Source organism: Amblyomma americanum, chromosome 9 (assembly GCF_052857255.1).
Source record: "Amblyomma americanum isolate KBUSLIRL-KWMA chromosome 9, ASM5285725v1, whole genome shotgun sequence".
Lineage (NCBI taxonomy): Eukaryota > Metazoa > Arthropoda > Arachnida > Ixodida > Ixodidae > Amblyomma > Amblyomma americanum.
This window is the reverse complement of record NC_135505.1, coordinates 129276213-129303089: the sequence shown is the minus strand read 5'-3', so window position 1 is coordinate 129303089 and position 26877 is coordinate 129276213. Positions and strand designations below refer to the sequence as shown.

Here is a 26877-nt window from a genome sequence, read left to right as displayed (position 1 = left end):
ACACACACACACACACACACACACACACACACACACACACACACACAGGCTTGTCCATCACTTTGCGCTACAAACCGCTCTACATCTAGATTAACTACAAACTCTTCAAACAAGAGGTTTTATTGAATTAGAAGACTTTTTCGCTTTAAACAGCGAAAGTGATTTATAACAGTCAAGCTTAAGTTAGAGCAAATTGTCACACAACCCATACCAGCAATGCCAGCGTCCGAGAAAGCAGACAAGGTTACTGATGTGTGTACCTGCTTTTTAGCTCGTTCTGATTCATGATGCGCCTTTTCGGAAAAAAAAATGTTGAACGATATAACAAAAGCAATGCTCCCCGCACCGCATTAGCTGGCGGTAAACACAACTTTGCCTCTTGCCAGAACACTGCACATCATTTCTGCTGCTGTTGCGCTGAACACACCTCTGTAGTAGAAATTATTTAGCTAACCTCGAATGTCATGTGCGTGGTTTTAAGCATGTCCAAATCTGCTGTAAGAAAAGAAGCTAATAATTATATAGGAAATGATTACCTTCCCGCTTAGAGCGGGTCACAGCTGTAGGATAGAAAGTAAGCATAGTTTGTCCAATATTTAGGAAAAATCACCCAAAGTGGAGTACACTTGTCATGAGGGAGTAATCACTCGTCCACCCAACCGCAGCCATTAGGCTACAAAGAAAAGCTATAGGCATTTCACACAACCTTCGTAGTTTCGTAGTTGAAGAAAAAGTTGTCCTGGTCCGGGGCTCTAAAACTGAACCACACCTTTCCGGGGCAGACCCTGTACCAACTGAGAAAACAATAGGACGGCACGTAGTTGGCAGCACGAGAGTTAACTGATCAACAACAGGAAGTGAGAACGGTGCTGATTCAATGTTATCTCTCAAGCATTGTGCGCACCTGTTTCGGTATAAAGAAAGTTGCGTAATTTACTTCTTTTTCCTAAAAAACTGCACTGTCTTCATACTGCATCAATTTGCGGGCTTTTTTATTCAGTTCCGTTGCATCCATAAACTGCACTGTCGTTATAGTGCATCAATTGGAGGGCTTTTTTTACTAATTTCCATTCAGCCATTCTCGGCAGGCGCTTTAGCATGTGAAATATCCCCTGTCATCTCGAGTTTCACCGTTTTACTAGCGCCAGCTGCGCTCATTATTCACGGGTGCACACTTTTTTCAAGTAGAATGTTATTCCTCGCTACTAACTCCAGTATGCAAAAATTAAACACGTTCGTATGACTTGTCGATAGATATCCTTTATAAATTTATCTTTAGCATTTTAATGGAGTTGTACCATCGGTGTTTGTGGTATCCTCTTTACATATTAAATTGTTTCTGGGGCTCTTAATTTGAATTCTGAGCTAGATATATTCTCCTTATATTTGCAGCCGTTGCTTAATTTCGAGTCACAAAATTAGTAAGGTCGCGTCAACACCACAACGGCATAGTTGCGTCAAATTTCGGCGCATATCCCGCCACCTCTATCGTCTGCCAATTTTGTCTCTCCGGTCCTACGATCTTAGTGCTACTATTTGACTCCTGGCCTTAAAACATAGGCATGCAGGCATATGTTAATACGCTCTGCAGTGACTGTGGGGCCTGGCGGTAACATAATTCTTAATTACAAAACTGTCGCCCTTCAGTTCAGATGCACGCCTTATGGTGGGGAAAAGGATGATTATAGGATATTTTTTTCAAGGATTTCTGCACACTTTGATGTTGCAGTTTTCGGAGTTTGCAACTTCCTTCCTTAGGGTTTGCGTTTCCTAGAAAGCGCATGTATTGTAGGTCCGCAATTGTCCCTCCACAAGAAGTCTGCGCCGGGTGGTCGAGATGTGGCAATAGAGACATGAAGAAAAGCGAGACGCGGATGGCAGCGTTTCGTTGGAAGGTGTTAAGTAAGTGCGGCGAGTTTAGTGGCGTACGGTTGTAGTTGAATGTTCGATGCCGGGACGCCAACCCTGTCGGCGCTAAGGCGAGGAACAACCAGCCCCGACAGTGTTGCTTTTCAAACACCTTTTTTCCTCTGCACGCGCTGCGAGGACTACTGCAAACTTCTTCACTGAAGGGCGCTGAACGAGGCGTGATTTGTGGCCTGCGGGAACGGCGCCATCAGAGGGGCGGTACATCTTTGTAGGAGTCGTTGTACGCAACTAAATGCCGGGAGCTTTGGGATATTTATGCGTGTCACCATGCCAAAATACTAAGCTAGCTTCTGCAATCATGTTTCTGAGCTATTTCTGTATGTGTCACATTTCCCTTCTTTTTCCACAGATGCCAAAAAATACACAATTTTTTTCAGTGATTTCAGTCACGGTAGAGACGTAGTGCGAGAATTTGCGACTCGTGATTTCTTACGTGACAGCTCTTAAACTCTCGCTTATTGCTCCTTTGGACGTAGACACCTCCTCAAGCCTCTGCGATGCCCGATATTCCTATTCGTGTGTCAGCCCCAACACAGGAAAGCCCTTCAGTATACCCGCCACGTGAATCCGACATGCCTCGGGGGCTACATGATGAAGACCAGGTGAGAAGAACAAGGATAGTTTGAATTGTACTTTCTGGAGCAAAGGGAGTTGGTACCACTCAAGCTTAGATTTGACTGGACTGTCTATCTTATTGTCACAGCCCTTTAGGTGGCCTGTTTCAGTCTCTGGTGCGCTTGTTGGGTGAAAACACTTAACGGAGTAGCAAAAAAAAAAAAAAATCAGCGGAGACATTTAAGACAGCTTACGCGCGTAAATGCGTAAGACATCCAGCTTACATTGTGAAGGCGGTCGCCATGGTTTGCCGCGTGATATAACCCTATGCCACGGAGTGTAAAATTCTACCTCTGCATGGCTCTACGTAGCCACAGGCGCGGCGCCGCCGCATCCCATCACATCGGTCGCTGTTCTGTCTTGAGGGTATGGCGCAATTAGCTAATGAGTTAATGCCCGTATATGAAGAGCTTTCTTGACCTGACATTCATTCCACGCCGGTAGGCCTGGTGCCACTCCTGGCGCGGTGGTGCAGCTGTTATCAGGTGCGCCACTGCCCCGGGATGGCAGGCGCTTGCGATCCAGGTTCCTCTTTCTGAGCAGCCTCGCGCTACCAGTCATCACCTGCCGGGTTCCAAGTACACGCTATCTTTTATTTGTTCCATCGAGTGTCACCACGCACGCGCGCACGCGCTCACACACACGCACGCACGCGTAGCACACACACACGCACACACGCACGCACGCACGCACAGAAGCTCAGATTTTTGCTTAATATGGGGGGGGGGGGGGCTAGTAAGGCGTGCGCCATAGAAGGGCGCAGGGCGCGGAGCGAGTTCTGGCCTGCAGCCAGGGCACGACGCACAATGATGGGGCGCTTAAAGGTTCTTGTAAGAGCCGGTGTACGCAACTACAAGTGGAGAGCCTGGTACATTTATGTATGTCTCCATGCCAAACAAGCGAAGCAAATTGTGGCCCTCATGTTTTTGAAACACTTCGCCATGTCTCATATTTTCGTTCTTTTTCCAGTCATGTCTCTGCTTATTTTTTCATAAACTATAAAACATTTTGCATTCGTTTCAGTCACGCTAGAGGCGTAGCTCTAGAGCTTGTAGCGTGTGGTTACTTACGAGACAACTCTCAAAATTTTGTTTATTGCTTCTTTGGTCGTAGACAACACCTCAAGACTATGCGATACCTGTCATCACTAATCATGTGTCAGAATCAGCACAGGAGGACCCTTCAGTTTACCAGCCAGGAGAGTCTGACAGGCAACGTGACGATGTCGAGGTGAGAAGTTACTACGCCGTGTATGTATTAGAACGGTATATTTTCCTGAGGAGGTTCGCAGCACGTCTAGTCGCTTCCAAAGTCTGCTAATCTTCTCTCTGCCATTCATCAATATCAGTGCCGCTTGTTACTCGCTGTGATAAAACTCTAATACGCAATCCTATGTTAACGCACTTCGATGCGACTGTCTGGCTTTCCTGGTGACTTTGAAGCTTATTACAATCTCGTATCTCATAACTTTTATGCGCATCGCGTAACGGCGATAGAATCTGAAGAATGTTTTTTTTTCAGGAACTGCGTCATAGCTGAGTTCAAAAACCCTTCGGATATGCAACTCACTTTTTTTCCATCTCAGGTTTCTTGACAGTGCTTTTATTGTAGATCTTGAATCTTCAGTACAGAAGACAGATGGCCAGGGTGGTTCTACTCTGGGAGCAGGCGCGGAGCAAACTGAAGTGCGAGGTGCAATGTTTGTTTAGCTGGTGTTATGATTAGTTCAGGGGCACTTTTGGAGGGCCAGAATTACTTGTCGCTGGAAAGAGCGACTCAGCTGGTCAGGGCGTATTGGTAGAATGTACTCACTCCGCAGAGCTTCGCGAGAATTCTCCAATGCCATGTGCACCACGAGCGGTATGTTACAAAAAAACGATATTGGTCAGTGGAATGACCTGTTCAGTTTTTGCTGCTTGTTATGCTATTTTTGTATCAACAGAGTTGTCGAAATCAAAATTATAGAAGCCGCTTTCAAAGCCCCGGGCTTGCATCGCGTCGTATAACACCGATTAGATGCCAATCGAAACCTTCAAGGGAATGAACGCAGGGAGGAACAATGCGGTGTACAAAGGGGTGCCCGGGTTGCCGAGCGAAAGCGAAATTGTAGGCATCAAAGGCCTATAATTGAGCTTAGCGCGCAGCAAACCGCTGTACACATGCGGCTCTAGTAGTTGTCACCGAGCTGCGTCACGATTAAATCCCGGAGTCGTCAGTTTGCCACATTCTCCTCGAAGGGGTCATATATCGTATCATGTCAGGTATTCAGCTGATAATGAGGTATGTTCCCAAAAGTATTATGTATTTGAGTGGAGTGGAATGTATCCTTGAGTTCAACATTTCCTGCTTCATTTCAAAATGGTTGGCAGATAAACGCAGAACATAGACGTCTGCGCTTAACTGTAGGCTTCACATAGACAGCTGCGTATGTCAGACAAAAATTCCGACATATACTGAGAAAATGCTGCGCGGTCATTATCATCTTCACTAACTTAAATTCCCTGCTATGTACATCACACCACAATGAACTGATTTTTTTTGTTTTACTGAGACGCCATCGTATCGACCTTTTACTAGACAGTCCTCTAAAATAGCTTTCATCATACCGGCAGCTGTGCCTATAAATAAATTTGATGTTTTCAATATCAACCATTTAAGATGATGCTACAGCTGCACGGATAAATTTGGTCTTCACAGCCTTCCCAATGAACATACCAATTTAAACCTAATTTTACGAAATTCGGTGTGCCGCACATATATGGATAGGTACCAAGGAATGGAACGTTCTTATTTTTCTTAGAGCATGGCTGCTACGTCTTAGAATTATTCTTCTTGGAATATTCTTCGAATACTATTATTCATAGATTATGGTTGCTAAGAAGAGAAAAGCTTGGATACATTTAGTGTTCCAATTCAATGCGAAACAATGGCCATACAGTGCTAGAGTACCAAGTTCGCATTTGGCCTAACTGCACAAATCAGTGTTGGTGGTAACACGTTACATGTAACGGCGTTACCGGTAACGCGTTACTTTTTTGGGTAACTTAGTAACGTGCTCGTTACCATTTGGGATCTGAAACGGGTAACGTACTTACGTTAACATTTTTCGGTAACGTGAGGTGTCACATTACTAGTTACTTCTTGTTCCAGTTGTCGCCCACTCCGTTCCCTTTTTCTAGAAAAAAATCGGAGAGCACCTAAATTGATGTTGCAAATAAACAAACAGGTTCTCTCGACGACCTTTGTTGCGGCTGGTATGCATGCCAGATACACCTGCCCTTCACGACGCACCAAACTAAAAAAAAGACACGATGCCATAAAGCACGAAACACGTGCACGAACATGCACTCTCACACTCGACTTCGCCTAGCTCCCCTTCCCGAACCACTCACACACACAACTCTCTACAGAGTGGAAGCATGCCAACCCTTTTTAGCATCACATTTCTCAGAATTACTGTAAATTAGTTGAAAGTTCAGCGATGTTTTCTTTGGAAAGTTAGAATTGATAATGAAGTGCCATTTTGTGTTTAATATATAAATAAATAATAAAAAAGATAAAGTACCCCACATTCAGAGGATGGCTCTCACCCCGTAGCAACCCGTTAGAATCCAACCACCCTTGTAACACTACAGGCAATTTTAGGCCACTCTCACATTGCTAAGCTCTAGCACCATTTGCGGAAAGTATTCTCGTTAAATCAGGATATCGCGGAAAATGGTTGTTTGGGCTTGAAGTTTTATGTGAAATATGAGCTTTATAAAATTGTTATCGTGAGTTCTTAAAGCGAAGTAGCAATTATTAAAATTTATGGCCGTGAAGTAACGGCAAAGTAACGTGCGGTACTTTTTTCGGTAACGGTAACGCATTACTTTTTTATAGGTAACGTAGGGCGGTAATGCGTTCATTTTTTCTTAGCGTAGCGAGAAACGTATTTAGTTACATGTTTCCCGTAACGCCTACAACACTGGCGCAAATCCACTGTTGTTCGTTTTCTTCCCCCATCTGCTTCGCTCCCCGTTGAGAGGCTTATTTCTTTGAAGGGAGGACGCTGCAGCCGACATCTTTTAACAAAAGGCGACTTCGCATACGGGGCGGTGTTGAGCTTTTGCTTTGCTCACAAAACAATTGGAGAATTATAAATTGTGGTGCTTAACGTCCTGAACCGAGACAAGGGCTATGAGGGACGCCGTTTTGGAGAGCTCGGTATTGGTTTTGATCATCTGAGGTTCTTTAACTTGCACTGACGTCGCATGAGAGCCTTTTGCGTTGCGCCTCTTTCGAATCGCGATAGCCGCGGTCTGTATTGAACCTGAGTCTTCTGGCTCTGTAACCGAGCACCCAAACCACTGAGCTATCGCGGTGAATATAGTTTGGTCGAACTTTCTGAGGGCTTTATGGAGTAACACGCCCACGCCATCAGTTTTTCCTTCTGAATACTTCTGCCACCTGCCATGCGGAACACCGTATTTTATCCGATAGATGTTGGAAGTGGTTTAGCATGTATACATGGAAGAAGCTGTGCGTACATACACCATTCGCCTCCTGACAGCTGACATGCATTTCATTGTGATGCTTGTTTCATAATCGAAGTAATTAATCCAGGTTATTTTACAATGTACACATTGATTTACTTTCAGATGGACTCCGACCCACTAGGAGACAGTGTTAACTCCAGCTTCGAAGTAATTTATAAAGCAGAGGCAAGAGACGACTCGCATTCTCATGAACAGGTGAGTTGGCGGTGAATACATTAAAATGATACAGAGTATTTTATTCAGCGTCGTCCGTCTTGTAAGAAGTTGATGACGTCCTAATGTTAGCACTAAGTTGCTAGCTACACTGAAGTCAAGGATAATTAAAAAAAATTCGGATGATTTACCGTACTTGGGCCTAAATGCGAAGGAATGGGCTAGCACTTGGGTCTTCACTCCAATTTTGGTTTGAGGCTCTTGATTTCAACGTTCGCATACTTCAGGCAACTGTCCGTGAAATCGGTGAGGAGGGGCCTTAGTGCTAGCGCACTACAACTGGAGGGTACACATAAGCAACACCTTACGGTTATGAAGAGGTAGCTTTAATGGGTTAATGCCCATATATACGAAACTAGTAATTCTCTTCTTTGTATTCATATACCCCGGGGATTTCGCATACCACACCTGACAAAGTGGTGCAGTGATTTCTACCATCGGTGGGCCTTGCGAGTTCCGGGTAGCAGTTCCTGAGCAACGTCTGGCGACAAATATGCAGTTCAACTGTAACCTATAATCGTGGGCATTTTGCTCGAAATCCGATGCGATAGTTGTGGTGGCGTCGCACGGTGACTTAACCCAGGCAGCTCACCACACTGCAGTGACACAGGCGGACCGCACAAAATGGAAGCTTTATTGCTGTCACACTAACCATTCTTCGTGTTCCGGCACGGTAATGTGGACTGACTGTGCCACTCGCACAGTTCATTCTCGATTTTTATGTTCTTTAACTGCATGCACACAACGAAAATTCAGTCCATGCCGAGCAAATGGAAGCGGGAAATGAAATTTATGTGTTTGAATTTGCACAAGCTCATGGTAATGCAGCCTTAAACCTTGCTACGTTCACTAGAAATTACGTTGAAGCTTCGGTGTCCCACGCGATGCAAGCTGCCATGGGATTTTACTGGATTGAACTCAGCCATCAACTGGATGCAAGTTTACAATTTGAAATGACATTTAATTATGAGGTGTTACCAAGCCACTCTACATAAACGATTTGGTCTTCACATCGCTTTTACCAATCACTCCCTTCATAGGATTGGAGTAGTACTTAACCAAACTGCTTACGCTGCAATGTACTAGCAACTATGAATCACTGCTTTCGGAGGTCACAACATGCGCTGTCGAGAGGAGAGCATTTGAAAGCAGTTGTGATATGATCGAACATCCTCTCTCATTCCAAAGGGGCTCTGCAGAGCGCATGGGATAGGTCACTAAGTCTGGAACCTGGAGGCTCTTCATTTTCAATCGAGAAAGGGAGTCTACGAAAAATCCGTGCGCAGTGTGAAAGTATACAAATCGATTACGAATTCTAGAAAAAAAAACAGGTTGTCTGATTATCTCTCGAGTCGTTCTCTGACAAATCCTGGTGTTTCGATGTTTGAATTTTATGAATGATGCTGCTTTCTGAACGATTTTTAACGTGAAAGTGGAATGTTATATGTACTTTCTCGTTGCAAAAGTTGTTTCCTTGCAGCCTTCACAAAAAAGTTACAGCGCATAGGTAAGGCCTTACGCTCTGCGAATGCGACAGCATCCTTCGACCTAAACGTCTACTACGCCTTAAATCAATTAACGTTAAGAGCTCCACCTTAAAGCCTTTACCGTAAAAGACTTACGCTGAACGCGTTCATCTGAAAGTTCTTTGACCTAAGTACTCTGACATTCTTCATCCTAATGCCCTTTATCAATGCTAATGCCATTAATGACCCTGGTCATTATTTAGGAATGTCCTTTATCATTTCAAATCTACCTTTATCAGTATGACTTCAACTATCACTAGCCATTGTTATTACTAAATTGTGATGTCTCACCTAAGGTCTTTGCATGATTACATTACTATCTTATGATCTACTGCTGGTGTCACACAGGACCATGGTGACGTAACTGAGGTTTTCAATCACTGCTGCTCGAGAACAGCGCAGAGCTTCGCTGCCGATGAGCAAGACAATGCTATGAGATGAAACTTTGTTTTAATATCTTTTTTTAAGTTGTTCGTGGAGTCTGAAAGAAGTGAGACTGCTTGGAGATTTCTGTCTCGGTGCAGATGACATGCAAGGAAAGAAACTAAATCGGTCTATAGAGTTCAGTGTCTTCCACTTTGCGACATAGTAGCTGTAACGATTTTATCGTAATACAAGCTCATAACTTCTTTCCCAGAATTCAAAATTTCAAACTTTTGTTCTTCATGACCCTTTTCATCCTCCCACAACGTGAATCATGCTCCCCCTTCCCCACTATAGATCAGAGTCATGTAGAGCACGCACATATATGCACCCTAATCTCTTTAGACAGCGGACTCGCAGCGAAGAAGAGCATGGTTTTTTGACGTCACAGCCCATTGGTAAAGCGATAACAGTGAAATCTGCAGGAACGCTTTGCACGTAACTGAATTTTCGGCGCACTTTTGGAATGTCAAAAACAGCAGCAATGTAAATTAACGAGATATGAGATTATAGCCACAGCTGTTTCTATTGATGTTGTGTGCAGGGACTTCTCTTTTTGTCTCAGGTGTTTGACAAGGTACATAGGCTCAGGGGGTCTCTGGCGATATATAGCTGCTTTGTCGGAATTAAATACCTGATGAATAGAAGTTCCAAGTGGTCCCGGTCTGTTTTTATAAGATGTGAAGGGCAAGTGGCAGCAGTTTCTACTGTTTATTTAAATGTGGAGGTTTTCAAGACAACTGGCATAGTTTGTAGTAATTCGCAGGTTGCGGGGGCAGGTAATAATAAATTTCACAGCATATTTGAACGCTCCAGCGACAAGAGGGTTCCTGCACTTACGAAGAGAGTTACGGATGCCTACCGAGCTTGTACAAAAACAACTTGAAGTCCAATACACAAAGCTTCATGCACGAAATAAAAAACAATCCGATAAGTTAGCCTGGCAAGCCTAGCAATTTTTATGCAAATTTGCCTCCATTGTAGTGAGGACTTGCAACAAGAGGGATGGTATGCGGGTAATCGCACGAGATGTAGTGCGTCATGCACTTTGGTGCAGTGAATTTGAAATTTCGTTCTTTATTAGGAAGGAATTTTTTAACATCCGCTGAAGCAAGCGACATGTATTATGCCATTTGTTTCAAGGAAGACCACCACTAATATTAAAAATAGGATCTTTGACATCTAAAGACGGGTTTTGCTGCACAATAATGCCTCTGATGGCGGATATCAGAAAACGTTGAATAGTAAGCTGCTTAGCTAATTTCCGATTAATAACTTTTTAAACACCATAGCCAAGCAACTAGTAGCAATTACAGATTTCTAGGCGGTCCTTCGTATTACCTATTTAATTGTGTAGAGTTCAGAAAGCGTGATTACCGTCGGCGTAGTGGATTGACAACCTTGGCTGTTTCTACTATAGTGACGTGCGCTAGAGGGTTTGCTTTGCCTTCACGTTTTAAGAAAGCCCACGTATTACGGTACGATGCAGGAAAATTTGTTAGCCTGCAGCAGCTAGAGTAATCGCGTTTTCGAAATTTTAAAAATTCATATGAATATTACTACGATAGGCTACTAATGTGTATTTCGAACCAGTTGCCTACGTCTTACAGTTCAGGACTGAGTCATGAGAAATTAGCCAGCCGGCTAAAGAGTTCACTTAATTCTCCTGTTTTATAATGTCCGCCCAGGCTGTTATTTTTCTGTCGCATAAGCTCTCTTCATACCTCCAGATTACTTTTTTTTAAAATTGACCCACCCGTTATTTTTCTATAAACAAGCGCAGTCACAACGTTCTCCGCATTTACAGCAAACCAAATCCAGTATCGTATTTAGAAAATTCCTGCCTTGTCTCTATAGCCTCAGATAAGGAAGCGCTAACCCTCTAGAAGCACCAGAGACTAGTAACCTTAAGTATGCACCCCATTTACTAGAAAGAAGCTCCTTTAAAGAGGGCTGTCTACCGACACGCCACCACCCTCGATCCACATCTCCACTCCATCCCCGCACACCGTCACCTACCAGACACGCTATCTACTAGCAACTCCGTCTAGTCTATCCTCCTGGATAAAACCCACCAGCAATCCACCTATCTCCAACCTCCACAAGTCCTCCTTCCACTAGAAGCCCATACAGAACCGGAACAAAAAAATTAAGAAGCTTTCGTAATCACATTGTCAAAGAAGGAAATGCGATCAGGTTGTCTCATATGGTGTCTACGATAAGTGTCTAATGTTGTTGCAATTCTCACGCAAAATCTTCTGTTGGAACCGGTTCCATTGCAGTTACATGCTATAAATGATTCAGCACTTCTGAATGCTCGAGTAGGTTCTATTGAAAAACGTGTGATTATACTAATCCAACCTACTCCGAATACACAAAGTAACCCGAATAATCTATCTTCATACATTTTTGGGATTGGGCCTACATCCAACATTTTTTTCGGTTGTTTGGAATTTTTGTGGGGCGGGGGAAAATTCGGAATTTTTGGGGTTCTCAGATTTTTTCAAGTTCGAACTGCGCTATGATTGGTCCGCTGGTTGGAGGTACTGTTAATGACACACGACCCTCTCAATCGCATTCATACATTCTCATAAACCTTTGCGATGAGGAACGTAAATTGGGCATAATCTATTCTCTCATATTCTTTCTGCAGCCAGCAAGTGCTGACGATGAGGACATTATTTTCATAGTAAAAGGCATGGCACGGCTTAACATTTCTGGAGAGCATCCGGAGAGCTGTACAGATGCCTAAGTAAGAAGCCCAAAAAAACTCTTATTACGCTTACCGCTGTGTAACGTGAGATAAAAAGACAGCTGTGCAGGTTTCACGACTTATTTTAGCTAAACAATTTGAGAGCTACGTAACTGTGCATATAAGTTTAGCGCCATCTTTACAGTTTTCACAAGAGGCTCGTTCTTTCACTCTCTCCTCTCGAGTCCAGCTGTCTAGTTGCGTAGCGGTAATGCCGCTGAGCCTCTCCTCGGCTGGCGTGTTTCGCAACAGCCCTTGAGGACGCAGAGCCTCACAATAATCCGCTATCGACATACTCACGCTTCTTCCCTGGAAACAACTCACAAAGTTATTCCCGTGGAATCAACCTTCTAGTTACGCATTTCTCCAATCTCTCCGTCCACTCTATCTAGGGTAACTCTTCCTATTCTCCTTCCATGGTAACGGCCCTCCATTGAAGCGCTCCTTCGCTAACGCCATACCATACTTCAATAGTAATAACCCTCCTCCTTAGACGACAACCACCATCCAGTTACGCCTTAGTACCCTTCCACAGAAATCAATCCCCGCAGGTAGTTCCCTTCGCAACTACTGTACTGTTCTGCATTATTTCGTCCTCGCCATACCCTCCTCCCGCGCTATAGCCACCCTCCGTGGCAACAACCTCCCAGGTACGCACTCTTCGGCTCTTGCTTTTACTTTTTAATGAGTCAGCATTCAGATTATAGTCGCGCAAAAGATTTCGGGCTTCTTTGTCGCGAATTTTCTAATTGGCCTAGAGCGGTCCCCCCTCCTTTTCGGAGGCGCTAGCCTGACCAACGCATTATGAAGAAATTATCTACCTAGCCAGGGGACAGCAAAATAAATTACTGCTCGAAATGTGTCAAGCGATGTTGAAACGGCAACACAACCTGGCCATCATGTCACGTGGCAGCCTGCCCAGCGTGTTCTCCGGTGCCTGCCCCTCCATCACATGGCAATTAAATCGATTCATTAAATTCAAAGCCATTGCTATCTGCCCGCCGTGGCGAAGAGTACGAGGCTTACGGGAGCTCGGGTTGAGCAACCCGACTAGCATAATGGCCACCTGTCTAGGCAGTGGTGCATTGCTTAAAGGTTGCGCCGCTGTTCCAGTAGTGAAATTAGGACTTCCCGCGATCTATGAATGGAGTTGACAGGGTCGTGAGGCTACCAACATCAAACGACCACCACCTAGTGGAACAATAATAGGGCACCGTCAAATTGAAAATTAAGGGGACCCTCAAAATTTGTGATATGGCCCACCACCGAACATTTCCAAGGACTCGCCAAATTTTAAATTTAGGTCCACGCTAGAGAATCGAAGGATAGCATAAGTTAATTTGTGGGTCCAATTATAATTATGTCATGTGATAATAACGAAAGCACTCGAACACTCTAGAAGGCGATTACACATGCCTACCATATAAGAGCAATGAAATCGGTTCAAACTGGGGTTTTGTCGAGAATGTATCGCAAGAGGCATAATAAACGGTCATTGTGCATACCGTAGGGGATAACCTGAATAGTACTGATTTTATGCTTTAAGATTGTCGTCAAAAATTCCTGCAAGTTTTTTGCTCGGACACCATCTTTCTTCGACCGTAAACACCCATCGGTTGCGGTTTCCTCCTCTCTCGCCATAGCCTCCATCCACGCATACCATCCTAGTCCTGCTTTCGCAGTAACCAACCTCCGGTTGCTGATTGCGCTGTACACACGCTAAACCTCTGTAGCGCCCACCTACACCGCACCCCAGAGACGCTGAGACCAGCGCTGACAGCCGGCGCCTTGGTGCCGGCTATGAAGGGAAACATGAAAAAAGGCGGCGTGTGCTGCGTGCGCAAATATGGCACGGGCAGTTCAGCTCCGAAAGCCTGCTATGCTGGTTCGCTTTTCCTGGCACTGCGCTGCGACGCAGTGGTTTCCAACAGTGACGATTGCGGCCTAATAGATGACCGACCCCAGCAACAAGACGACCTTCAGCAACCTGGCAGTGCTTCGGGCCCAGCGGATGCCGCAACCATCCATCTCCACCTGCCCTCGTACTGGTGCATGAACTCAAACGTGCGGTTCGCCCATGTGAAGATGTCCTCCTCATCCATCGCGTCACCACGGTTAGGTCTCGAATCCAACAGTTCATTTCCAGCCTATCTCCTGAGGTGACTCATTATGTGGCGGACGTAGTCTCTGGTGCCTTGCGCGATAACTCATCTCAGCGCCTTTACCAGACCATTTTCAACGTCTTCACGACATCCGAGCACGAGCGCCCCTCCAGCATCTCTTCACCAACAAAGACCTGGGCGATCACCGATCCTCGCAGCTGCCATTGTATAGCTACGTCCGGTGCATCCTTATCATGATGGTCGACTTCACCGGTTGGCCCTAAGCAACGTCCATTCCGGACATCACAGCGAAAACAGCTGCATAGGCCTTCATCTCGACATGGCTTGCCCGCTATGGCTACTCTGCCATAGTCACAAATGACTGCGGCCGAGTGTTTGAATGTTCCCTTTTCACTACCCCCCGCCATCTGCATGGCACCAAACGCTGCGTACCACCGCATAAATTTTTGCGCTAACTAAACGGTCAAGCGGCTTCATAGTCAGCTCAAATCTGCCCTCAGCCCACCCCTGGACGCCGGTGACTGGATCGATCACCTTGCTGTGCTACTTTTCGGTTTACGAGCCGTCGCGCGTGGAGGCCTTAGCTGTTCAGCGGCCGAACTAGTCTTCGGCGCACCCCTACTGTTTGCTGGAAGAGACAGCACCTCCTTGCGGTCCCGCCTTGATTTTTTGACCGGCGCATTATCGTGCATCCTCACCTTACGCATTCGATGCACTTCATAATGCGAGAGGCTGCAAAGGCGCCACTTACACCTGCCTATGCCGGCTCTTATCCTGTAATCCACAAGACGACGAAGCTTTTGACCGTACTCTTTAATGGTAGGGAAAACGTGGGCACGCTGGACAGCTTCAAACCAGCGTTCCTGGAGATGCCTTCCGAGGAGCTCCCCGCGGATGTCATTGGCATATCTGCCGACCTATCTATCTCCAGGGCAGCTAAATATTTGCCTCTTCGATGTGTTCATTTTGCAGTTTCCTTCTGGGTGGGGGGGGGGGGGGCTGCAGCGACGACCTACACTGCAATGGAGAAGTGCGGAGACCAGCGTTCACAGCTGGTGCCTTTGTGACGGCTCTGAAAAAGATTAAAAAAATATTAGCGGCGCGTTCCTTGTGAGCAAGCACACACGGGCACTTTAAGTAGCAAATGCATGCTACGCCAAGGGCCCCTCTTTTTTGGTACTGGACTGCGACTCCGTGATTCCTTGAACCTCGACAACCTGCATCCACTGCAAGCACCCTCCCGTTCCGCATACCTTCGCTCTCGCCATGCCCTCTTTCTTCAACGGGAACTGAGTTTGAAGTTAACCGCCTATAGATTACGCATTCCTCCGACCTCGCCATACCCTCCATCTGGTGCCCTGAGAACAAATTAAGAGGCAGGGGGGCCACCCTGAGCGACCGCACCTCTCCGCTCTCGCTGCACCCTCCACCCACGGTAACCCTCCTGCAACTGTTTCCACAGTAACCCTATTGTACCTGCTTCCACGGTAACCACGCATTCATCAGCGCTCCCAATACATTCCTCTTTACACGTGAACCAGATCAGAAGGTAACACCTTGGAGTTAGGCATTCGCTTGCTCCCGCCGTGCTCTTTTCGACGTAACCCTTCCTGCCCCTCTTTACACGGTAACCATCAGATATGCATTGCTCCGCTAATCCCATACCTTCCTTTGACCCTTTCCACGATAACGACTGTCCGCTGACGCAGTCCCCCCACTCTCCATACTTTTCTTACACCGTAATCTGCTCCTTCTGCTTCGACGGGCGCCATCGTTCAGTGATGCAGTCCTCTCCTCTTGTCGTATCCTCCTAATCCATGGTATTCATCCTTCTTCCGTGGTATCCCTCCATCTCCCCCCCCCCCTCCACCGCGAGGTATTTGCTGTGGAAGCTGCTCTGATTTTGCGCATTTGTATGCTCTCGCCATAGCCTCCTCATTCATAGGAACCACCCTCCGTGGCAACCTCTTTCAGATTGCGCATTCCTTCACTCTTCTTTTACCCTTCTTTCACATAAACACATCTCATCCACGGTTGCTGCACTGGCGCATTGTTCCGCTTTCTTCATACCTCCCTCCTTTCGTGCCACACTCACCTTGCGCGGTAACTCTCCTGTATGAACGGTAACCATAAATTGGCTGCCGGTTCCGGCGGTCTCGCCATACCGTGTTTCTTCCATGAGTGCCACACTCCGTGCCCGCAACTATCTCATTGCACTCTCTTTCATTCTGGCCACAATCTCCCTGCACGATCACTTGTTTCCTTAGAGCGTACTCACCTTCTGGTCGCGTATTCTTCTTACTCGCCATACCCTCCTCCTTCCACAAGTACCATCTTCCGTAGCAATCACCTTCCGGTTGCATATTCCTCAGCTTGGCGGTACTCGCCTGGAGAGTAACCATCCTTCTTCCACTGTAACAAACCACCAGTTGCGCATTCCTTCTTCCTGGCAGTAGCCTCTGTCTTGCACAAAAAATCGCGCTCTGTAGCAGCACTCTCCGGTTCAAGATTCTTCCGCTCTCCCCATAATCTACTTTTACTGTATCTTTGTTCAGCGCATAATTTTCTTCCTGTCGTGCGTTTTTGTGGTCTCGCCTCTCACCACGCGTTCCGCCGTCTACGGTAACCTGTGGTTTTGGTAACTACCTGCCGGTCGCACATTCTTCCTTTCGTGCGAAACTCCTCCACGCTAACCATCCTCATTCCGCAGAAACCACCTTCCACCTTGTGCATTCCTCCACTCGCAACATATCCTCCTCCTTGCACGGGAATCGGTTCATAAGGTAATCACTTACCATTGGCTTATTCTTTCTTCCTTTCATACCCTCTTCTACGGTCACCCTCCTCCCCCTCTCGCCTTTGGGCTCCCAGCCTCTGGTTACGCAGATTACTTCTACTACGACACAAAGCGCGAGGAACATCCCTTTAACGGCTTTCGCAGTTAAATGATTTGAGGCCGGAATATCTCTTTGTTCCATTGAATAAACAAATTAACAAAGCTGATTGTGGCTATTCCTCATGTAACGAGTGCAAAATATATTTCATTCGATTTCCTTTTGTGAATTTTTCAGCGCCATACCACTCCAGCTTTTCAAGACGGGAATCGCGACAGAGGAGCTGCAAGTACTGGGGTGGTCTCTCAGCCGTCGAGCGCAGGGCCAGCCACGGTAAGTGACAATTATTTACAATGCTTTAATTCTAAAATAATTATGAGCTATCGGTGTCCCTACAAAGTTGCCATGCAGAGGCTGTAGAGAATAGCCACATCGAGAGAAATGGCAATAAGTATAGCTGAATGTGTCTGACAAGAAATTGCCTGAATACTGTAGTGCATCATCACGTTTAGTTCGTAAAATTACTTTTTTATCCCATGTTTCTTTCACAGTATAAATGGGTAAGGAGGACACCAGGCGGGGACGACGCAGCAGCTCTTTCAAAACCAGTGAAATGGCAGAGAAGCGATTTGTTCTAGTATGTTACACATTCTCTTCTGACACGGGCTGCGGAACGCTGCACTTATTTTACGCAGTATGGTGTCTACAACATCGTCTGCTCAAGTAGCCGGCGACTGGGCCCTCTCATGTTATCTCAGGGTGCTTATAGACATCGTGCGCGGCATCCAAAGTGAAATGCTAAGCTTTGCGCTTGCATTTGTAGTTCACCCGTACACCGTAGTGCACAGGCCTTAGCGAGTGAAGAGTGCACAGCTAAAAAAAAAAGAACACAGAAACTCGTTTAGCATCGTGAGGCCGCTGCGTTTCAAAAGTGATCGTCACCTTGAGCGATCTAGTTCGGGCTTCGCCTATGAGAAACGCGCTAAGTGGTGATGGATGAAATACATTAATTTCGTTTTAACAAGCACCGAAGTTGCTGGCTCAGATCGCGCCTAATTTTCAGCGAGATGAGCAAAGAGATAGGGGAAGAAGGGGCGGGGGGGGGGGGGGGGCGCTGAAGCTGACGGATGCTATTGCAAACGAAATGCAGTACATATGGGAACATGCGGTGTTTGATGCCGCTGATGTGAGAATTCTCACTATAATCCTAAGGCATAATTGTGAATTTGTACATACGAGAGGTTTAAGGTATGTATGTCATGCGCTGAAATCTAGGCAATGAGTAGCAGAGCTTACAAAAAGGCCCTTCAGTTACTGTCTATATCTTCTTTTTGCAACTTTAAAGTGGGCATGTTCTAGCGCAATCTTCTTTTTTCAGGAACAAGTACAAGTAGTATTTTGCAAAAATTCATCCCAATATTGGGAATTTGCATCGGGTGATTTTTACAAGAGATGGCAACTGTTGCTCATGGAGGTAGCGTGGAAATTCCGGCTGATTTATACTTTCGCAATGAATTCCTAAATGGCAGGCTTCGACAGGAAAATCTGCAGCATGCAACGATACCCTTAAGCCTGCTGAAAGCACTTTGTCGAGCAATTTATTATCTCTCAACGCTGCATTAGATGACAGTTTACATGATTCATGGTGTATTTCCCACACTCCCTGCGACTTTTTTTTTCCGGCAACGAAGGGAAAGGGAGAGGGGTGGAGAGTCTGTAAATGTGGCACTCCAGCAATAAAGTAGAAACAGCGAGATTTGAAACTGGGAGATTTGAAAACAACCAAGGTCGAGCGCTGTGAGCGCTCGTACTTGTGTGCCTAAGCTTCTGTTCCACAAATATTTCTGCCGCGAAAAGGTCACGTGGCGTGTTCCTCGCTTCGCGTTTGCTTCGCTCCGTTCATGTAATGCCCCTTTGGGGCCTCTAAGGGGAAAAAATAAATGATGATGATGATGATGATGATGATGATGATGATGATGATGCAGCTGTCGCTACCTACGAAAACATCGTGTAGCTGCACGTACCCAAATATTGTGTTGCAATAAGAAAGTGTTTACCTTGAATCTGAAACGTTGCAAATATTCTGTTATGTTGAAATGTGCCTTGAACAGCTATGCTTTAAAACGAACCTGATAACTACCACCTGGGAGTAAATTCCGCTGCGGGAATCTAAAGGGCGTGTTTTGACTCCGTACCATTAGCTGTATTGCCTGAAAAGTTTGTCGGAAAATACATTTATACTTCGTGCTCCTGAAATGTCGCTTTGAAACTGTTTACCTCTGAAACAGCTACGCATGGACGCGAAAAGTCTAGACGGGATGTACTCTTGGCTTCCTATGTAAAATCCTCTAACCTTTGTCTTGTGTGTTTACTTGATTGTAAACCCAGACAACGCACACTAAGACAAAATTTGTGGATATATACAACTAAAACCTACAATACACCCATGAAGCTTTTGCCCCCATGGATATGGCAACCCCACACGACAGCCGCAAGGAGACCAACGAGCGTCGCAGGAGCAAAAGACACAGATAGTGCATTCACAGTAGACGGGCTACCGTAATTTCGGTAGGAGCAAACATGTTGGACGAAACATGGACTTTCTATAGGTAAACCCTAGAGGACAGTCTATAGGCAATACAAAAGCTATAGACAGTATATGAACGGTCTATAGATTTATAACCATTCACGTTTAGTAGACTTTTGTCTATGGACAGTTTATAGACTAAGAACAGAAAAATAAATATCTGTAGGAAGGCAATAGAGTCCTTAAGAACAAACAGACTGTCTACAGATCATCTTTTAAGGGTAGTCAGACATGAAACCATAACAATGTCTGTAACCCGCGCACTCGCCGGCAGACTCGGTTTTCCACTCGTCACTTGTAGAATACCAGTGACGATGTTCGCATGACTGACGTATGGACGTCGTTGCACTCTCAGACCTCGCGCGAGCGCCGTCTGAAAACTGTGTGCGGTGTGTCTCACCAGCGCTGTTCGGCAGATCAACTGTACGTCGAAAATTTCAAGCTTATATAAGGATACAACATTTATGGCTATACTCTCACCTTAGTGTTAATAGAAACGAGCTATACAGGTGTCTTCATTTCGTACGCTTACAGTACGCAGACGCACTATGACGACGACTACATTACAGCTGGTTCTGGTGAAAGCTGGCCTGTGTTCACTACTGCGATTTGCCGCAGCTGCCGCTCAGATAATGCCCCGTATAATTCTGGTGGTCCTGAAGTGCCGCGTTCCCGTGCCTCTCGCATTGAAACCTATGCACCTATCGGACCTAATCACAAAAGTTCGGTAAAATGCAAATTGCGCCTCAAAAAAAATAAAGTTATCACTGGCTTGGACGATGTACAGATATGTAAAGAAGCAATCTTGATGAGTGGCCGTTACCGTCATTGGCACATCACGTAGTGAATTTCCCGTTGGCAGCGTTGCCAGGTTAGACAGCCCCACAGCATCATTTTTTAACATTTGTTTAGTGACATTCGAGCTGTCTGCAAAACAAATTCACAAGAAAGAAGAAGGCCCCGCCGCGGTGGCTCAGTGGTTAGGGCGCTCGACTACTGATCCGGAGTTCCCGGGTTCGAACTCGACCGCGGCGGCTGCGTTTTTATGGAGGACAAACGCTAAGGCGCCCGTGTGCTGTGCGATGTCAGTGCACGTTAAAGATCCCCAAGTGGTCGAAATTATTCCGGAGCCCTCCACTACGGCACCTATTCTTCCTTTCTTTCACTCCCTCCTTTATCCCTTCCCTTACGGCGCGGTTCAGGTGTCCAACGATATATGAGACAGATACTGCGCCATTTCCTTTCCCCAAAAACCGATTAAAGAAAAAGTGAGCAGTAGATATAACAAAACGCTAGAGATCACTGCGTCTACCAACATTGGAAGAATGCGAAGGCATTGGCGCCTTTTTGACACTCGTCGCTTCCGTTTGCTTCTCCCTGAGTCCACTGACGTTTGCTTGCAATTAATTAACTGATTAATATATGTCAAACTTTTTGTTTGAGTAAGTGTCACTTATTCATTTATAATAATTATTGTATTTTTTATTTATTTCACTTATTTGCCAATTTTCCCACTATTTTGCCGTCCATGAATGATTTCTCGTCCACTCACTATACCGACGTCCACGCTATTTCGACGTTTTTTATATTATTGACTCTAATTAATTAACTAATTATTACATTGACATCGAATTTATTGCGCATCGTCCTCACCGCATCCTCTATCGATCACAATTATTGGCTTGATGCTATCTCTTCTGAAAACGGCACAATCGCAGAATACACGTTTTGGGGACACGCTTTGGTGATACGACCCCGTCAACATAGCCTAGAAGTGCTTTCGCATTAAAATCAGAAGAGGGGGCATCTAGGGAGCCGGGACACTCGAATCGGGAGGACTGTGAGTGAACTCAAGGCACCCACTTAGTTTGGTAGGGGTATGCAATTAGGCTTCGTGCTATTATATTGAGACGAACAAATTGAAGGTCTCTCTTGATGACCGACGTGTCGCGGCGCGCATTTCGTTGCCGCCGGCGCTTGCTAGCCGTTGCATAGCCGTGCGACAGACGCGGCGCGTGTCAGTGTTTTCTGTCGACTGAACCTATGGCAATACCTTCTTTTTATCTCTCTAGGTGGACACTGCTCCTAACTGCGTGCACACACACAGCACTGGCAACGCAGTTCTTCTTGTTGTTCTTTGTGCATTTGCATGTCGTGTCATCGACGGAGAACGTCGCCGTGCAAACAAACCACTGCCACCTGTCGGCAAATTGATTTCACGCAAACGCACTTCAGTTGCACGAAGCGTTCAGGTTCGGAATGGTCACGCTTTCCTGTGCTGTGTGCGTGACACCGCAAGCATTAAAGGGACACTGAGGAGAACCCTATCAAAAATTTTTTTGTTAGCAATATCTGATAGTTCGGAATTTCATGGCTTTGTTGACGCTTGTCCGGGAGCGAAAGATGCATTTATTTCAAAGAAATTTGGATTCGAAGTTGAAAAATTTTTTCCCGCCGTTCCGATTCAAACTCGAGAGCTCGCAACGGGCGCACCTTAGGCGCACTGCCGCCTGGCCTGGCAACGACAGCTTCAGTTTTAGAACACAGTTTGAATATAGAGCTCACAGCAAGAGCGGGTGCGAAACGCGACGTGGAGCAAAATGCGACATTTTGCTACGCAGCGAAACCTAACTTTTAAACCTCCATTACATTTATCTAAATAATTATTTGGGATGCCCTCACACATCTCTACTGAAGTTCAGCTCCAGACTGAGAAAACTGTTTTTTTCTTTCGTGATGAAAAAAATTTCCAGGCGAGCCTTTGTGAATAGGAAAATAGGTTATAAAGGCGCGTATATCTTCACGCCACCTGTTTCGGTACTTTGGAGCGCAAGGGAGCAAACGGCCTGAGTTAACGTAAGCATTTAATTATTTATTACAATCGGCTATTGGTCTCTTCTTATCCGAGCAGTATGATTGTTTTACCAGAACGCGTATTTACAGGATGAGTTATTATACCAGCAAGCTACACGTAAGGCGGAACGGGACATCATGGTATTGGGCATGGCCTAAAATGTCGTTATAACTGTATGACTGTTTCCGACAAAGCTATTTTTATGCTTTATATTTCTGTCGTACAATACGGACATAGAAAATGAAGCCATTATTGCCGACTTGTGAGACCGTGACACGAAGGAAGCTCCAAAAAACAGCCAGCTGTGCTAATGCCACGAACTGAGCGTTTTGGCAGATACGCTCGGTAAAAGGCCCAAGTTCCCTACTGACATTTGTCCCTCGACAGAACAACTTCTCAGCATGGCACATGCCATTACCGCGAAGGTGTCCAAACAACAGAAAGCAGCTTGTACTGCTGAAGGTGTGAGGAGTGTCATGAGGTACCCTCCTCCAAACATGAGAAGGTGCGCCACCAAAGAGACGCTTGGACTTTTTGAAGTCAGACAACTTAGCGTTACTACTGTTGCAAAAAACAGGGAAGTTTATGGTGATGAAAGACGGTCACTGTAAGGAAATGTCGCTTACTGCCCTGGAAAAGAATTTTGCTGAGACCAACTTGGGACAAATACACGTAAAACGAGTAAAGAAGCAAGCAGCAGACTTATGTGCAAGTCTGGATCTGGGACACCTTGCTAGACAAATCAAGGACCGCAAACAGCTGAGCCTGTTTGCAGCTACTGTTCACCGTGAAAACACACAAGGAAGGAAATTCGTTCCGGACAAATATTGATCGCAGGCAGACGTATCAGAGGTGTGTCGCAGGCTTTCTACAAAAGGAACCTTTCAAGACTGCATGTGGAAGACCAGTTTAATGTCCGGGGTTCTGAAGAAGTCATCGCCTTCTTGAAGAAAATCACTTCAGTTACCAGCATATCGGTGGATGTTAAAGACATATACTTTAACACTCCAGTTGCGGCTGCATTGACAGCAATTCAAGAATGTATTTATCACTTTGGGGCAGTCAGGTTTCAAAATATGTGTGACATTAGTGTCTCAGCTTTCGTACAGTTGCTGAAAAAATACCTCAGTTCTTTGGTTGTGGAATTCGGCTCGAAATTGTACGTTCAACAAAGTGGTACTAGCATTTGGTCGTTCATTGCCGCGGTCATTTCGGATATGTACATGGCAAGAGGAACCGGGCCTTGAATTCAAGATGTGCACAGTTTGAAATACTAAAGGCATTTTGTTTTGTTGATGATTTCCTGCTTTTTTAAAGACCAAACTAGATTATCCTAGTTTTGTTCATGAGCTCCGTAAATACAACGTAATGTTCTCCAGACCTTCCAAAATCATGGGGTTAGGTTCAACTCATCAAATCGTACAACGGCTCCTGTGTAATTTAAACAAACTCATTACTTTAAATATCTAGTATCGCCTGCTCTCGACAAGAAGCTCTAGTACGCATAATTCAGCAAATTTGACCACATTGTCACCCTTGACTACATTAATTCAACTAGACTATCAGTGATCCACCAAAAGCCTTCCTAAAGAACTTCATCTTGTTCGCAAGTGACCACAACAGAAAATATCTGCACTTCTTTCTACTTTTTTCAGCTAAATACTGGAACGACCTTACCATCCCGATCGCTATAGTAATGAAGCTCGAACAAACTATATAAATGCCATCGAAGAATACATTTAACTGTTAAAACCACAGGTGCAGGGCTTTCTCGTGCTAAGCTAAATTAGATAATTAAGAAATATTACCTCACGTTGTAGTTCTTTTATCTGTAAAATTCGACTCAGAGAGAAAATACTCTTCTGCTTCAGCAAAAGAATCCATAAAAAGGTTTGTTTTCATAGATGAAACGTTGAACAAATCAGGGGGCACTCGTCTTCACTCTGTGTAGGCTTAATGAGAGCCTAAATGTTGAAGATGTGAAATCTTTACATTTCTTTCTTTATTTCCTATGCAGTGCCCGCCTACCAGTCCACCTGCAACCATTGCTTTGACCCTCTGGGACTGGGTAAGAGCTCTTTACTTCTAGTGCAAAGTCTATTTTGTGAAGATGGAAAATAGCTTCGCAATAAAACTTATAAAACAGCTATGCATATGGCAATACAAGAAAGCTGTATTAATTTCAATATTATTAGTCTCATGTAATATCCCTCAAACACGAGCCTTTCTTTAATGCGAAGGATGAAACAATGTCTTCGAGCTATTGTAAACGCCACAGTGTTCTTGAGTATCTAGTATCTAACATTTAAAAAAAAATTATTCGGGCCCCTCAACAATTTGAACCAGCGAGCAGAAAGCGCCGGCACTGAACTTTATAGCTGCAAATTGACGCGTTCAGTTCGATTATAGAAAGAGCTTAGATTTGCTAACACATCCCTGCACACCCCCGCAGGTTCCAACATGGCGTATAAACAATTTCCTTCACTAAACGGAAACTAGCTTTTGTAATTATCAAAATGGCTTACGCACATGTTAATTGTGTTCGTTTGTACGCGGAGGTTATAAATGATATTTCAGAAGACCACTCAACCACTCCACCTAAACCACACAACACTATTTTGTAGCACAGGCTCGCTGTACACTCGGTTTTAAGCAGCGCTATGACTTTCGCTGGTCGTTATTTGAATCCCATCGGCGTTTCATGCCGCATGCAAACGGCTAAGACCCTTCGCCGTTACTGTGCTGATCGTGAATGTATTCTTGGTGTCCTCCAATAGCGCGATTGCTTACAAGCTAGGGCCCACAAATCATAATCAATGTGAATGAATGTCAGTCTTTCAGAAGGCAGAGGCAGTCCTTACGACGGGTATTAAGCACTAGTACCTGAATCTGAGAGGCGATTAAGCCATTGGAAATGAAATTGAGGGAAAAAATGTTATGAGTATTGCCTAATAGCCAAATTTTTTTGCTCTTTTTGTATCCATTCAAAAGGGTTAGCTTTTATTTGAGCAATTTCTAGCTTCCCAATGCTACAGTGTAGATGGTTCTGATATATATATATATATATATATATATATATATATATATATATATATATATATATATATATATATATATATATATATATATATATATATATATATATATATATATGTGTGTGTGTGTGAGTGTGTGTGTGGAGGGGGGTGTAGCGTTTTTGTTTGTCAAGAAATTCAGAACAAACAGGGCTGCAAAAAAGGCCTTTACATAGTAAACTCAAAAGGAAAACCACGGAGCTTTACGTTTAATAAGCAAGAGCATACACTCGTATGAAAGCAGCATGCGAGATTTGATTCAGTTACTGTGTTTACGAAACACTCTTGGCTGTTTTCAGTTCTTTCAAGTTTCTATTTTCAGTGTTTGAAATATTCAGCCACAGACATCCCTGATTGTAAACTGGTTTTGTGCCTCTTTTTGTTTTCCAGATTAAATCGTGTGGGCTTGGTGAAGCTGCAGCGCCATTCCAGCGAAACTAACCTTTCTTCTCGACATGAAACTCAGAGGGCTTTGGAGACAAGAGAAATGTTAATACTGAGAAAATTATCTTCTATAAACAATCTCGTATTATTACACTCTCTGCCCTGCAGGCAAACGACAAGAAATCACTCATTTATAAGTGAACAGAACATAGTTTCCCTTGCCAGTCTCTACGCATAATGCTTGAAACCTCAGCAAGGTCCCAATGTTCCAAAAGCTAAAGGCAGCGCACATATTATACATAGATTCCTTGAATGCACGCTTTGCGGGCGGATCCACGGAATTCAGCGATGTTGTACGACGTACGTCCCACAGACGCCTGTTGTAGAGTCAACGTGGATAAAGGTGTTCGCTTTCGGATTGGCCGTAGAAGAACCGGAAACCTTGCCTGGTGTGATAGTTACTTGTTCTATAATAATAAAGCGACAGTATTGTATGCCTGTGACAATTCAGACTAGAGATTGCACCATACGTCGTACTGAGAACGTTGCTCAGTTACTGCCTGCACCCGAGGCCATCACAATGGAATTCGCTGCGGTGGCTGACCACGTTGCAGAAACGCGCACCCAGGACATCGCACTCGCCATATACCCTACGCGATGAAGTTGGAGCTTCATGGCATTCGAGAAGAGGCGTATCTAGCAGCAACGGTAATCGCCAGCAAACCTAAACAATGTCAACAACAAATTCACGTACTTACACACAGCACCAAAGCACCCGGCTGCCTCGCCGGTCCACCGAGAAGACGCAGCACCGCGTACAACATCAAGGAGGCATGCTTGACTTCACAGAAAGATTTAGGAAGCACCGTAAGTGCGCGCCGGATCGCAGGGTATGAAGGGTGTCTTGGCGACGAACGGACCCACCAGCTGGCGAGCGAGGCTTTGCTATCTTTTTCGAGCAATTTTTGCGGAAATAGGACCCGCAAGTCTGATATCGGTACAGATAGTCCTTCGGGACGCTGCGT

The 26877-nt window shown here is 45.1% G+C and overlaps 1 protein-coding gene across 1 annotated transcript in view; it reads left to right on the top strand.

The window, feature by feature from the left end:
* LOC144104346 (uncharacterized) overlaps nucleotides 1-26364 on the top strand; it is a 33302-nt gene extending 6938 nt beyond the window's left edge. The window contains exons 4-9 of the mRNA XM_077637291.1: nucleotides 2406-2531; nucleotides 3658-3774; nucleotides 7185-7277; nucleotides 17191-17286; nucleotides 24412-24462; nucleotides 25859-26364. Coding sequence (XP_077493417.1) covers nucleotides 2406-2531; nucleotides 3658-3774; nucleotides 7185-7277; nucleotides 17191-17286; nucleotides 24412-24462; nucleotides 25859-25909 — 534 coding nt within the window. The 3' untranslated portion in view covers nucleotides 25910-26364. The remainder of the gene's footprint in view (nucleotides 1-2405; nucleotides 2532-3657; nucleotides 3775-7184; nucleotides 7278-17190; nucleotides 17287-24411; nucleotides 24463-25858) is intronic.
* The last annotated feature ends 513 nt before the right edge of the window (nucleotides 26365-26877 follow it).